Raw genomic sequence first — 13,238 nt, 5'->3', positions numbered from 1 at the left:
CATTTTTGTAAGTTCCGTATGTTACAAGAGTCGGAGCATATCATTTAATGTACGTCTACTTCAGAATATGTTTTACATAAGCATCCTATGGCATTTATCAATGTATGTACCGCTTAAAGACGAATAACGAAAACTTAATTAACATCTACACTCCCTCTATTGGTTGTCTGCTGAGGAGTTGTTATTCCGATTTCAACGAGTTACGACAAGATCACTATCACCCAATAAGGTCAGTAATCTGCAGCATAATCTAATGCAACCATTTGCAGCAGAGGAACAAGCTGAAAAGATGTATAAAGGAGAAGAGATTTATACATTATAAGATCACAGGCGTAAGTACTTTAACATAATTATGAGGTAGAAATCAACATGACAGTGTGTAACAACTGTTGACCAATGTTAGACATGTTAATTACAAGTACACTCCATCTGCTGGACTTCTAAATAATGTCTGTCTATAAAATTTCCCTCACGACGTTGGATCGACTCGAGACTAAGGCAAAGACACTTTATCAAATATGGCAAGCAGTGGGATCAAACTGGAACTCTCATATTTTCTAAAGAAAATTCTTCGAAATATATATGTGCGTGTGTGTGTGTGTGTGTGTGTGTGTGTGTGTGTGTGTGTGTGTGTGTGTGTGCGTGTGTGTGCGTGTTTGTGTGTATGTGTGCATGCATAATACATACATCCAAACATATATGTATAAAGGTAATTTTATAAGGAATTTTTCTATTGTAAATGCTCCCTGATAGATATGATATCATTCCAATAAAATTATGGCTAAAATATTTATTTTTTACAACATACCTTTCCTGAAGTAATCGTATCTTTTAATGCGATTATAGTATTACATTTTAATTGCCAAATCATCCTCCAAAAGTCTGTCAGTGTACTTTGTGTAGGACCTATTTAAATAAACGAAGTATAAAGTAAAACACAAAAAGAAAATTTCTAGAAATATTATAACATTCCCTGCATTCTGTTCATATCTAACCCTGTTTGTTGTCATTTCTACTAATCTGATTGGCACTGTCCTGTATGTCAATAAGCTCTAAAACTTCATCTATGGGTCATGAGAATTGCCTTTCAAAATCTAACATTATAAATAACTTCTATTGAAAATTCGTGCTATGTTCGATAATTATAGATGGCAAGGAAATATAAGATATATAATATATGTATATCCTTCAAGTGCGGGACAGAAAAGGACAACTAAATGATAAATTAAAGCTCATTTTTTCTTTTGCATGCGATTTCAGTTTACGTCCGATGTTTCAACATTGAGTTTGTGCGTGCGAATAGATACGTATACGTTCGTGAGTAGATATACGTATGCCTGATTATGTGTGCATTTATTATTGTGTGTGTGTGCGAGCATAAGTATGCATGTGCAAGTGAAATTTTTCTCTGCCCTCCCGTCATTTGCCTGTCTTTATTTTTCTGCTCCCCTTTTGTTTGATGTGTCTCTTTCTCATCCTTCCCTGTCTGATGCCTCGTCCCGTAAATCTTCACTCCATCGGTCCTTGCACTAATAAACCGTTCACTCTTCAATTTGTCTCTAATGCTTTTCTTTCCTCTGTCTCCGTTCTTTCTAATGTTGCATTTTAGCAGGACAGAAAAAGTAATGCACACACACACACATATACGCGTGTGCGCACACACATATACGCGTGTGCGCACACACATACACACACTCGCATACGTGGCATACATACCACGTATACACAGGAACGGTAAACATGTAGCGCAGTAAATTATACAACGGAGTTTATTATAGTGGGTTCCCAATATAAACGAGGGAACTCCATAATAGATAACACGAAAGTTCTTCGATAGAGCGGATGTTTTCTGTAGAGAAAAGGTAAATATCTAGAAATATAAATCAGGTACCGGCCTTTGGTAACCATTTATGGAATATTCGTCTTTAGTTACACCTCTAATGACTATGGTATATATAGAAATGGAATACAAAGGAAAACCAGGAAAATATTTCATTTATGTTATTAAGGTTATTTCTGCACAATTTATAACCAGCATTGATTTTTTGCTACAACTTTTTGTACCGAGATGTCAGATGTAAACAATGAGATTGGAGACACAACTGGGTAATGAGTATATATACCATATTTAGGACGTTTTCGCCCTTTCATCAGCAGACATCTAACCCACTCTTGCTTCCGGACACATTGTTTATATATCCACCGCATCCCACAGTATTAAGTTATTGGATATACCAATTTACATACCAAACGCATTCCTAGGGATGGTATGTAAACATTGATGACTTGTAGGTACGTAGCTTTTCGTTACGCAACCATAATATTCTTTAAGGTAAAAGTATAGCTCACTGCTAACGCAGTAGGACACGGTTTTGACTCATAAAAACAGTTAATATACTTTATACTATAACGTTTATTGTATATTATGGTTGTATGACGAAATTCCACGTGCCTACAAATCATTATTATTTCATTTATTGAAAGGCCTAAAGAAATTAGGGTTCGCGCAAAACTTTCAACATGATTATTTTCTTTACCAATATAATTAATAATAAATACCTTGACAAGCAATATAACGCTGGTTCTGAAACAAAGCAAAGTTAATTTAAAAGGTTATTAAACATGTCATTCATTCAATTATTAAATATCAAAGAATGAAATATAAAATTTAATTCACTCTCGAGCTTCCATCTTTGTTAATGGTCATGGTTTCTTATAATTTCTTGTTATAGTAAACATTACTTTGTTAATATTATTGTTGCTGTAACTCATCTTCCTAGCTACATTGAGATGTGAGCATGGATGATTATAAAATTAACACAGAAATCCAACGAAACATTCGTCATTTAGTATAAATAAATCGCAGTATGTGTATGTAGAGTTTTCCATACTTTTTAAAATCTTTTTTATTAAAAGTGAAATGATTTTTTCTATTTATTTATTTCCACTAACCGCCTATATAAATCACAATGTGTGTGTATAATGACTAACGCTTGCATTTGCACAATTCTCATCCGATTTTCACCAAACTTTGCCCACACATTACTTATGTCCCAACAATGGTCATGCGCTATAACATTTTACCCAGAGCTCCCGCGTAATTGGACCTAAATGAACATAAACTTTTTGTATGGAAAGTCTTCCATCTTTTTTCATCTTTTTACAAAAGTGGAAGCATTTTGTCGAATTATTTCTGCTGTCTACATACGACAGTGATTCAGTTGACTAGGAACACTGTACACGATGAATATCCAATACCAAACTATCTTAATCTACATATTTAAAATGCAGTAAACTTTGGCACGCTTACCTTTACCAATTCTGAGTTACTTGAAAGGTGATGTTCCCTTCCCTCTCTTATATTTGTTGATACCATTGTTTACCTTTGATACCGTTGTTTCACTTTAAGTATGCTAATTCACCCATTCATTATTCTATTTCAACTATTGTCCACTGTTTCATATATTTTTTAACATTGTCGTTCTAGCCCTTTTTAAACAGTCACATATAATTCGTCCCAAAGAATCAACCTTTAAATAAGATGTTTGCTTCCACTAAGGAAAGCTATGCGTATCTTTGAGAAAGTTCCTTGCCAATTTAACTTTATACACCATTTGCTGTTGGTTTATATGCAGGCTCTGTGGGAAGACAGAATAAAAGGGGATTTTGTTAGCTTTTCTCTCCGAAAAATAGCTCCATTTGCAGTTGAATAAAATAAACTAGCAGAGGGGAAGTTTGAACGTGTTCCTTCAATTTCCTCACAGCATTTATGTGGCTGTTTCTGACAAGAAATTTCGCTTTCATGTAAAACAACTATATGTTGTAGTCATTATCCATAATCTACTCCCAAAACACTTTAGTAACTCTACTTTGCATCGCTTGCAAACTTATATGTCCTATGATCATTAAAGTGCAACGACTTCCACAATGACCAACCTTCATTTTCATTTGCCGTTCCTAGGTTAATCGGAAACAGAAATTGCCGTGCCACTCATAAACCTTCTAGTTCAATTATTTGGTGAAAAATATACCACCAAAGCAACTTAAACTGTCTTCAGTACGGGTGCGTTTGCTAGTTTATAATATGCACCTCATATCTAAACTAGTAATCTCTAAATCTACGGATTACTAAATTCATCTAGAAGTAAAACTCTTGTATTTTGTATATACTAAAGTGCATACATACTGATGAGCGTTTATTCCATTGTGAATGGAAATGAAATTTGCTAATAATAGTATCGTGGCTGTATTTGTTATTATTGTTATAGTTCTGTTTAAGTAAGTTTGTCACAGAGCAATTCTCTTTTGTTCTACTTTTCTTTCTCACCCCTGCTAAAAAAAAAATGCAAACTCACTTCTGTGAGGTTGCGAAACAGTACTCAGTATTACGAACAAGTTAGGTTATGAAATAATATGATAAACACTCTCTACATTTTGTAAACCTACAGAATGACTTTCAGGTATTTATATAGGGAAGAGATGCAATGGCCACATATTTACAACATCAAAACCTAGACGAGCATAGATTACAGAAAAGAATATGTTATGCTAACGCATAAGAGGATTGAAAGAAATGTTTTTGACATACACTGATGAAATTTGCATTGATGTAATCTGAGGAAGATATCTCGTCAGGCTGAAGTTTCACACGTGAATGGTCGTCTGAAATATGCAACGAAGAAATGTATATGTGCTACTTAGCAAAATATTAGTTATATGAGCAAGAAATAGAAACCACAAAGATATGTAAAAGCTACAAAAATATATTGCTTAAATTAGTAAAAACAAAAATTATCGATAACTGAAAAAACTTTAAATGACTGTTAAACAAGCATTATGAATGTCAACATTAAGGAGAAAAGAGAAGCATGTGAATTTTCACGAGCGTGAACATAACAAGAAATGATACACTGAGACAACATTCCAAATCCTGCTCAATTTAAATCATTCAGTATTCATTTATTTGAACTCTATTCTATTACTAACAGGGTGCATTGAATCACTTTTATACAAATGTAGAAACTGTTGACTCATCTCATGGTATTTTTTGTTGAATGCAATCTGGGTGCGAGATGTTTATAATTATCTTTAAAAACCTAGCAACTTTGGTGGTGCATTTTATTTCAAGGACTCACTAAGCATAAGTTTCCTGATTCGTGGAGGTTACAAAAGTATTTGATAGAAACATTTAAATATTGCTTATAGGGATTTCGCACTTATCCATTTTCTTTCAATTTTTGTTGAAGTTATAGAGGACATACCAACTTTACTCGGTTCTTATATGGATTAAATAAATAAGAAATAAATAACTGAAATAGTCGAGATTAGGTGATTTACTCGCAGCATAGGAGCGTAGTATAATAAAACAGCTATATTGAATTTTTTCAAAATTGTTTGTATTCATTTTTGAGGTACTTTCAAATTTCCACATTAAAATTATTTAGAGTTTTCATCAATGTTCACTGCAACTATCTGTATCAGCATCATTGTAGTTAGAGAGAGAATATTTTTCGAGTTGGAAGAAAAGTTACAATATTCAAGACATAAAAAAGGCATACATTTCATTTAATTTCATTTGTATAGTGAGTATGAAGCCTTAGAATATACGAAAGAAATCAGTATTTACATGGAAGTATAGAGTTATGCAAATTCTTCTTTGAATTCTCAGGTTTGGTTGCTTCGGTATAAGGGAGTAGTACGGTCTGTGGCAACCTCTATGAATATATGAAAAAGAAAATCGCACAGTTTTAACAATATCATAAAAACCGTTACTATCAGTGACACATAAGGCGGCGATCTGGCAGAATCGTTAGCGGTATTTCGCCCATCGCTACGTTCTGAATTCAAATTCCGCTGAAATCGACTTTGCTTTTCATCCTTTCGGGGTCGATAAATTAAGTTGAGAACTGGGGTCGATATAATCGACTTACTCCTCCCGCCAAATTTCGAGCCCTGTGTCTTTAGCAGAAAGTTTTATTAGCGACACATTATCAAGAATCTAGTAAATAACAGGAATTAATAACGCATTACTAACAAAATGATTAGTGAAAAGTTATTAACGATATATTTAGTGACACAATGATTTCTGACCTGAAAACAAGAGCAATAGTTTTGAGGGGAGTGGATAAGTTGATACTCTAGTTCCCAGTATTTGATTGCTGTTATATTTTATCGACCCCGAAAAGATAAATAGTGACCTCGAAGGGATTTAAACTCAGAAAATAATGAAAGAACATAAAGCAATTTTACCACACACTCTAACGATTCGGCCGGTTGCCGGCATTGTGACACAGTAACTATAAATTTAGTGAGAAAATACTAACAAAAGGGCCGATTACTAACAAATCAGTAAATATTACAGTGCTATCAACACAGCTCTAGAAATATAATTAGTGAAACTAAAACAACGTATTTTGTGAAACACTATTAACAATGCAGTAAATGATTCTGTAGTAATGATATTATTATAGTATTAACAATGCATTAAATGATACCCAACGAACAATAGAGTAAATAGAGCAGTACTAATAATTAGCAAGTACTAATTTTATTTAGTGACAGGCTACTGTCAAACAGTGATATGTTGTACAACAAAGTAATGAGAGACTACAGTCATTACTATGTGACACTATACTAATAATGATGTCATTAATACTGTGCTAATATTGATATCTAACATATTTACTTCTATAATATTAATGCTAAAATTGCTCATCTTGGTATAAGCATTTTAAACTGTTAGGTTAAACATAGCTTATATATGACATTGTACTAACTTGGTTTTCACAGTATAACAAATTATACACAACTAGAAGAAATAAAGTATCACATCTCTCGGATATGTTAAATTTATACTGACACTAATAAGAATAGTGCTTCAGTATTAGTAGTAAAGTGGATTACGAATAAACAAAATTATTTAAAACTTTCATAAAAGGCAATCACTGACCAAGAATTCATCATTAAATGGTTCCACTTCCTGTTTCTTCTGAGCAACGTAATTCTGTAGATTTGACTGAGGCAAGGAAGTGATTTTGTTGATGCATACACCTTCGCTTTCCTTCATCTGTATATCTTCATAGATATGTGCTATGAATAAGGATAATAAATATTAATAGGAAAAATGCGCATATACTCAAATATAAATAGTTACAAATAAGTAGAAATACATACTCTTGCACAAATATACACACATATGCACTCAAAGTGTTATGTGTGTGTGGTGTATATGTGTATGTGCGTGCGAGTGTGTGTGTGTGTGTGTTTGTGTGTGTGTGTGTGTGTGTGTGTGTGTGTGTGTTTGTGTGTGCGTGTGTGTGTGATTCAAAGACCACATTCATAGAAATAAAATTGTCTTTCTCTTTATAAAGGAAAATAATCCATATCTTTTTAAGCCTTCAGTCACTTGCTCGTAATCATCGGAAATCAAATTAAATTATCATCAATATAAAATATTCCGAGTTTCCGTTTAGCCTTTAACAATAGAAATTAAATGTATTCAGTAACTTGTGAATTCGAATGTTGGATTAACAGTGGTATTTGTAGGTAAAAATCACAAAATGTTACAAATATGGGTTCATGATACGAGAACACTTTATGATGTCCTTCGTTGTTCATAGTGATGTCGTTGTTTGTTCCTTCTCGAACCATGCATGGCTCATAAGGGTCGGTTTCCAGGTTTCATTGGCGTATAGGTTCCCCACCTGGATGGGACGCCGGTCCGTCGCAGGCGAGCTGCTACATGCAGGAGGAAAGGGTGAGAAAAAGTTGTGGCGAAAGAGTCAACAGAGATGTTCAATACATTCAAAGCAAGAATGACAGGTCTACCGAGATTCACAGAGATTCACCGAGTTCACCAAATAGCGCATAATATAAATTCAAATTAAATATACTACATACACATCATCAATATACACGATAAAGTAGACATTTTAATGTACAGTAAAATAAGTATCAATTCAATTATATTCGTTGTCGTCAATAAAGCATGATCGCGCTATGAGCAATTGTAGCCTCCTTAGATTTTTTAAAAATACATATATGTCAACATTTTTAGTTCACACACATCCTATAAAGACTCCATTCTTTTTTGCTTGCCTTGTGGTAAATGTAGTGAAAGTATGTTTGAAGAAATAGTGAGAGAGAATAAACCTACCTGTATCATCAGGAATGGCTTCTGAATACATATTTTCCGATGTTTTGCGAACTCTCTTATCACGTTTTGCAATTTTCTTTTTTTTCCTATACAAGTATAGAAATATTTCATGAACTACTAATGTGTAATTATCAGTGTGACTGTCTAATTAAAACCAAATAGTTAAATATTATATAGTTACAAGTAACATACAGTGTATTATCAATATTGATATATTTCACGTAAATTTATATTGATAAATTAAAATAATTAACAAGAGAATACCAAAGTCTTCATTTTCATATGGCAAATCAGCTGTGTGACACATTACTTCGAGTTTAATATTCTTTTATTTATATCATGAATTTCACGAGTGAAATATCATTGCCAACAGAAAAAAATACTTCTTCATTCTCATGAGGATTAAATTTTCATCCTATATGAAATGCCGTTGTCTTAAATATTATTAAATGCATAGCGTGACGCAACTACCTTGCTGCCATTGTTTTCATCCCTATATGTTCTGAATTCATTCAGTTACCAACAGATATGAGGTTGCTTTTCATTGCAGCTAGGTTGATAAAATAAATGTTAATTATAGGCACAGGAGTGGCTGTGTGGTAAGTAGCTTGTTTACCAACCACATGGTTCCGGGTTCAATCCCACTGCGTGGCACCTTGGGCAAGTGTCTTCTACTATAACCTCGGGCCGACCAAAGCCTTGTGAGTGGATTTGGTAGATGGAAACTGAAAAGAAACTTGTCGTATATATGTATATGTATATATATCTATATATATATATATATGTGTGTGTGTGTGTGTGTGTGTGTGTGTGTGTGTGTGTGTGTGTGTGTGTGTGTGTGTGTGTGTGTGTGTATTTGTGTGTCTGTGTTTGTCCCTCCAGCATCGCTTGACAACCGATGCTGGTGTATTTACATCCCCGTAACTTAGTGGTTCGGCAAAAGAGACCGATAGAATAAGTACTTGGCTTACAAAGAATAAGTCCTGGAGTTCAGGAGCTAATGAAATCTTTAACCATCGTTTTGATTTTTGAACGCTTTCTCTCGCAGGAAACCATCAAGTTGCTTGACAAAGTGGTAGTCGGTAGAACAAAAGTCTGGGGAATAAATTGGGTGTGGAAGAACTTTGTAGCCAAGTTCTCTCAACTTCTGGAGTGTCGTTAGTGAAACGTATGGTCGAGCATTGTCATGAAGAATGATCAGCCCTCTTCTGTTGACCAGTCTGGGACGGAGGAGTAACAGTTTTTCGTTCATTTTGGTAATTTCATGGCAATATGTTTCTGCAGTAATGGTTCTTCCGGGTTTTAAGAGGTTATACTGGATGAGTCCAGCAGTACACCACCAAACAGTCACCCGAGATTACGGAAGGTTTCCGGTGCTTCATTTTGGTCCAACCACTGCGAAGAACGTTTGTTTTTATTGCACAGAATCCACTCTGCATCGCAAGAGATAAAACAGAATTGTTGGCATCAAGACTGAAGGAGAAGTATCTGCTAGAGCCCGGTTGTCGTATAACTTATTTGCAGCAGAGAAATGTGGTTCTACAAACGTGATTTTCTATTGAAGGCTCGCTTTGCTTTTGCAGTAACATCGATGGGCTTTTCGAATGTTTATCACAAGGCATTTCTGATTATTGTAACAACGGTGAAAAAATATCTATGTTGATTTATCGATGCATTTGGGCAATTCTTTTATCAGACAATTGGTAAAAAATAAACACTTAAAAATTCGAAACACTTCAAAAATCCAGCACAAAGTCTTCATAGTTCAAAATGTTGATTACTTTTTACTTAACCTGATATAACTTATATTTTCGTAAAGCTACATCATGAAATTTGTCATTATTGTGAGAATAATTGTAACAACTATTCATAAAGTCTCTTGAACCATGTGGCTCATATATTAAAAAAAGTTTTGTACCGAGAGAAAATATTACAAATGGAAATATCTGAGAGCAGTACGTTATATACTTAGTTACGATGTTTGACGAGGTACCATATTTTTGAAGAAGAGAAATTGGTAGATAAAACTCTTATAAACAGAAGAGGTAAGTTTGTCAGATACACTGTCAAAATAAACGTAATATCGATTAGACTACATCGACATTATTCAGTGCCTTATTACACTGGTTGACAAGTATTTTTCATCAAGCATATGTCAAGGTGTACCTAGTATAGTTTTTAATGTTGATTTCAAATATATAATTTGTTTTTTGACATTACGTATAGTTTGTAAGAGGAGAAAGTCTTTTGGTTTTAGCTCATGCATCATATAGAAATTCCAATTAAAATTAATGACATGTATACATCATGGAAGTATACGTTTAAAATAAACTAGATTATTCATTGCTGCATTGTTCAGATGTGATATTTCATCATCTTAAATTAACCAATCAAGTTTTGTCTGATGAAATAGGTATTTCAACATCTCAAATTGTCCAGTCATAGTTGGTCTGATGAAATATTTCATCATCTCAAATTCAATATAGCTATAACTGTTTGTATCTATTTCCCGACTTCTTTTCTGTGTTAACAATGTCAAGACAGTGCAGAAATTTGTCGTGCTGTATTTTGTTATGTCTGCGGACAATTTATTGTCAAAGCTCAAAAACGTTCAGTAACACCAGAGATCAAGAAGATTTATAAGTCATACTTTGACTGTCCTCTTGGAGATCAGGACAAGTTATGGACACCACATTTTATCTGCTCAGCTTGCTCAAATAGCTTATGTGATTGATTCATTAAGAAGAAGTCTATTCCTTTTGCCATTCTAATGATATGGAGAGAGCCGAAAGACCATTTTAATGACAGTTATTCTTGCAAAGTAAATATCACAGGATATTCTATGCGGAATAAAGGCAAAATTGTGTATCCCAATTTGGATTCTGCAATAAGACCTGTGCCTCACAATGGAAGTCTGCCAATTCCAGTTCCACCAGGTGATGGTATTGAAACATCAGATGATGATGCTGACTGTCACGATAGTGCTGCTGAGGATGATTACGTGGCTGATGACGATAGCTTTGAACTTGAGGAAATTTTCCCAAGCTGAACTGAATGACCTTTTCAGAGAACTATCCCTCTCAAGAGATAAAACAGAATTGTTGGCATCAAGACTGAAGGAGAAGTATCTGCTAGAGCCCGGTTGTCGTATAACTTATTTGCAGCAGAGAAATGTGGTTCTACAAACGTGATTTTCTATTGAAGGCTCGCTTTGCTTTTGCAGTAACATCGATGGGCTTTTCGAATGTTTATCACAAGGCATTTATTTATTGACTCTTCAAAATAAAGTTTAAAAGCTGTACTTCTCCATAATGGTAATTTGAAGCCCTCTATTACTATTGCACACTCCATTCATCTTCATGAATCATATGGGAATATGAAACTTTTACTTCATGCCATTGCCTATGAAAGATATTCATGGAAAATATGCGGAGATTTGAAAGTCATTGGAATGTTAATGGGAAAACAGTCAGGTTTCACAAAATACTGTTGTCTCTTGTGTCAATGGAATAGTCGGGCAACTGACAGATATTATTAGGAATCAAACTGGCAGACAAGAATATCAGGACTGTCCAGGACTGTCCAGCATCAAGAATACAACTCTTGTAGATCCATATAAGGTCCTATTGCATCCTATGTACATAAAAATTTCCGAAAATCACACAGGTGAAGTTGAAAGAGAGTATTTTTTTCGGACCCCAAATTAGAGAAGTACTCAAAGATATCAACTTCAAGACAACACTGGATGAACTGGAATTGCCTGCCTGAAATGTTTTCAATTGGATCTGTAGCAATTTCTAGGGCAGCAAACAATGCAATGGACTACAAGGATGGCATGAAGCGTCTTCTGAAATGTTACTCAGTAATGGGTTGTCGTATGTCACTAAAAGTTCACTTGTTGGACTCCCACCTAGATTTCTTCGCAGATAACCTTGGAGTAGTCTCTGATGAAAATGGTGACAGATTTCACTAGAACATTGGTGCTATGGAGAAACGGTACCAAGGCTTTTGGAATGACAGGTCGCTGGCTGACTACTGCTGGGTACTTTACTCAGGATCAACCAGATCAGGAACATAGCGGGAAATCCAAATCACAATGTTTCTAACTCTGTTGTTCTAACTTTGTCTGTTTTGTCTGACACATTTTTTGTGTATTCATTCTCTGTAGAATAATAGTGTTGATTACTTTTTAAAATAATACGTCCGTATTTTATTACGTTAATGATTTCATATATACAAATATGTAAATATTTGCATGTATCTACAGAAAACTGATACGTGCTGCATACAAATGGAGTGAAGTTTTCTAACCGGCATGAAAAATTAGTCTAAAAATGTTGGGTCGCATTCATAATGAGTATAAGACATTAAATTTTATTGACCAGTGTTGTAAATATTTCCTAACTTAACCTTACTGAAATACGATTATTTGATGTTGGTGATGTTGGCAACATCGAGAACTGGGTGTAATAATTTAAAGTTTGCAATTTTATATCACAACTATCTCTATTGAAATATCATCGAAGCAAAGTTTACTTTCATGCTACCAAAATTTTTTAAATATTTTTAATATTTTGGCGTCAAATGCATTATTAAAATTGTTACTGCGAATATTAATTCATCATTTAATATAATAACAGGACAATTAATTAGTACATTTAATCTTATAAAGAGTAATAATTGGGAAAAATATTGTATATTTATATGGATCACGTTGTATGGGCTATGAGAAATTCTTATATCTCAATAATCAAATATCTCAGAAAGTAAGGACACGAACCCAAAATTTAGTGCTCGTTCAACCACATTACATTTAAAGGTAATACAATACAAGAAACAGATACATATTCACATACCAACACCAAATTGCAGCCACTATTCCCATGGCTAGGATGACAAACAGAAGCAATGGAACTAATATAAACACTAGGATATTCTTGGTTGTTTTCTCTGGAAAGTAAAAGAAAAAGCATTGCTTATATACATACTTACACATATTTACACATATATGTGCCTCAATACATATGTACAAACACACAGATGCATGCATTATATATATATATATATATATATATATATATAT

General features: G+C 34.0%; 1 protein-coding gene across 1 annotated transcript in view; it reads right to left on the bottom strand.

Moving 5' to 3' along the window:
* LOC106874640 (receptor-type tyrosine-protein phosphatase mu) overlaps positions 1 to 13,238 on the bottom strand; it is a 49,262-nt gene that overhangs the window by 30,315 nt on the left and 5,709 nt on the right. The window contains exons 4-10 of the mRNA XM_014922435.2: positions 13,012 to 13,105; positions 8,156 to 8,241; positions 6,950 to 7,089; positions 5,627 to 5,714; positions 4,589 to 4,662; positions 2,560 to 2,584; positions 809 to 906 (exon numbers count right to left, since the gene is read on the bottom strand). Of these exons, the coding sequence (XP_014777921.2) occupies positions 809 to 906; positions 2,560 to 2,584; positions 4,589 to 4,662; positions 5,627 to 5,714; positions 6,950 to 7,089; positions 8,156 to 8,241; positions 13,012 to 13,105 (605 nt within the window). The remainder of the gene's footprint in view (positions 1 to 808; positions 907 to 2,559; positions 2,585 to 4,588; positions 4,663 to 5,626; positions 5,715 to 6,949; positions 7,090 to 8,155; positions 8,242 to 13,011; positions 13,106 to 13,238) is intronic.

Source organism: Octopus bimaculoides, chromosome 14, assembly GCF_001194135.2.
Source record: "Octopus bimaculoides isolate UCB-OBI-ISO-001 chromosome 14, ASM119413v2, whole genome shotgun sequence".
NCBI lineage: Eukaryota > Metazoa > Mollusca > Cephalopoda > Octopoda > Octopodidae > Octopus > Octopus bimaculoides.
Note: the sequence above shows the minus strand (reverse complement) of the source record. Positions and strands in the feature narration are given on the sequence as shown.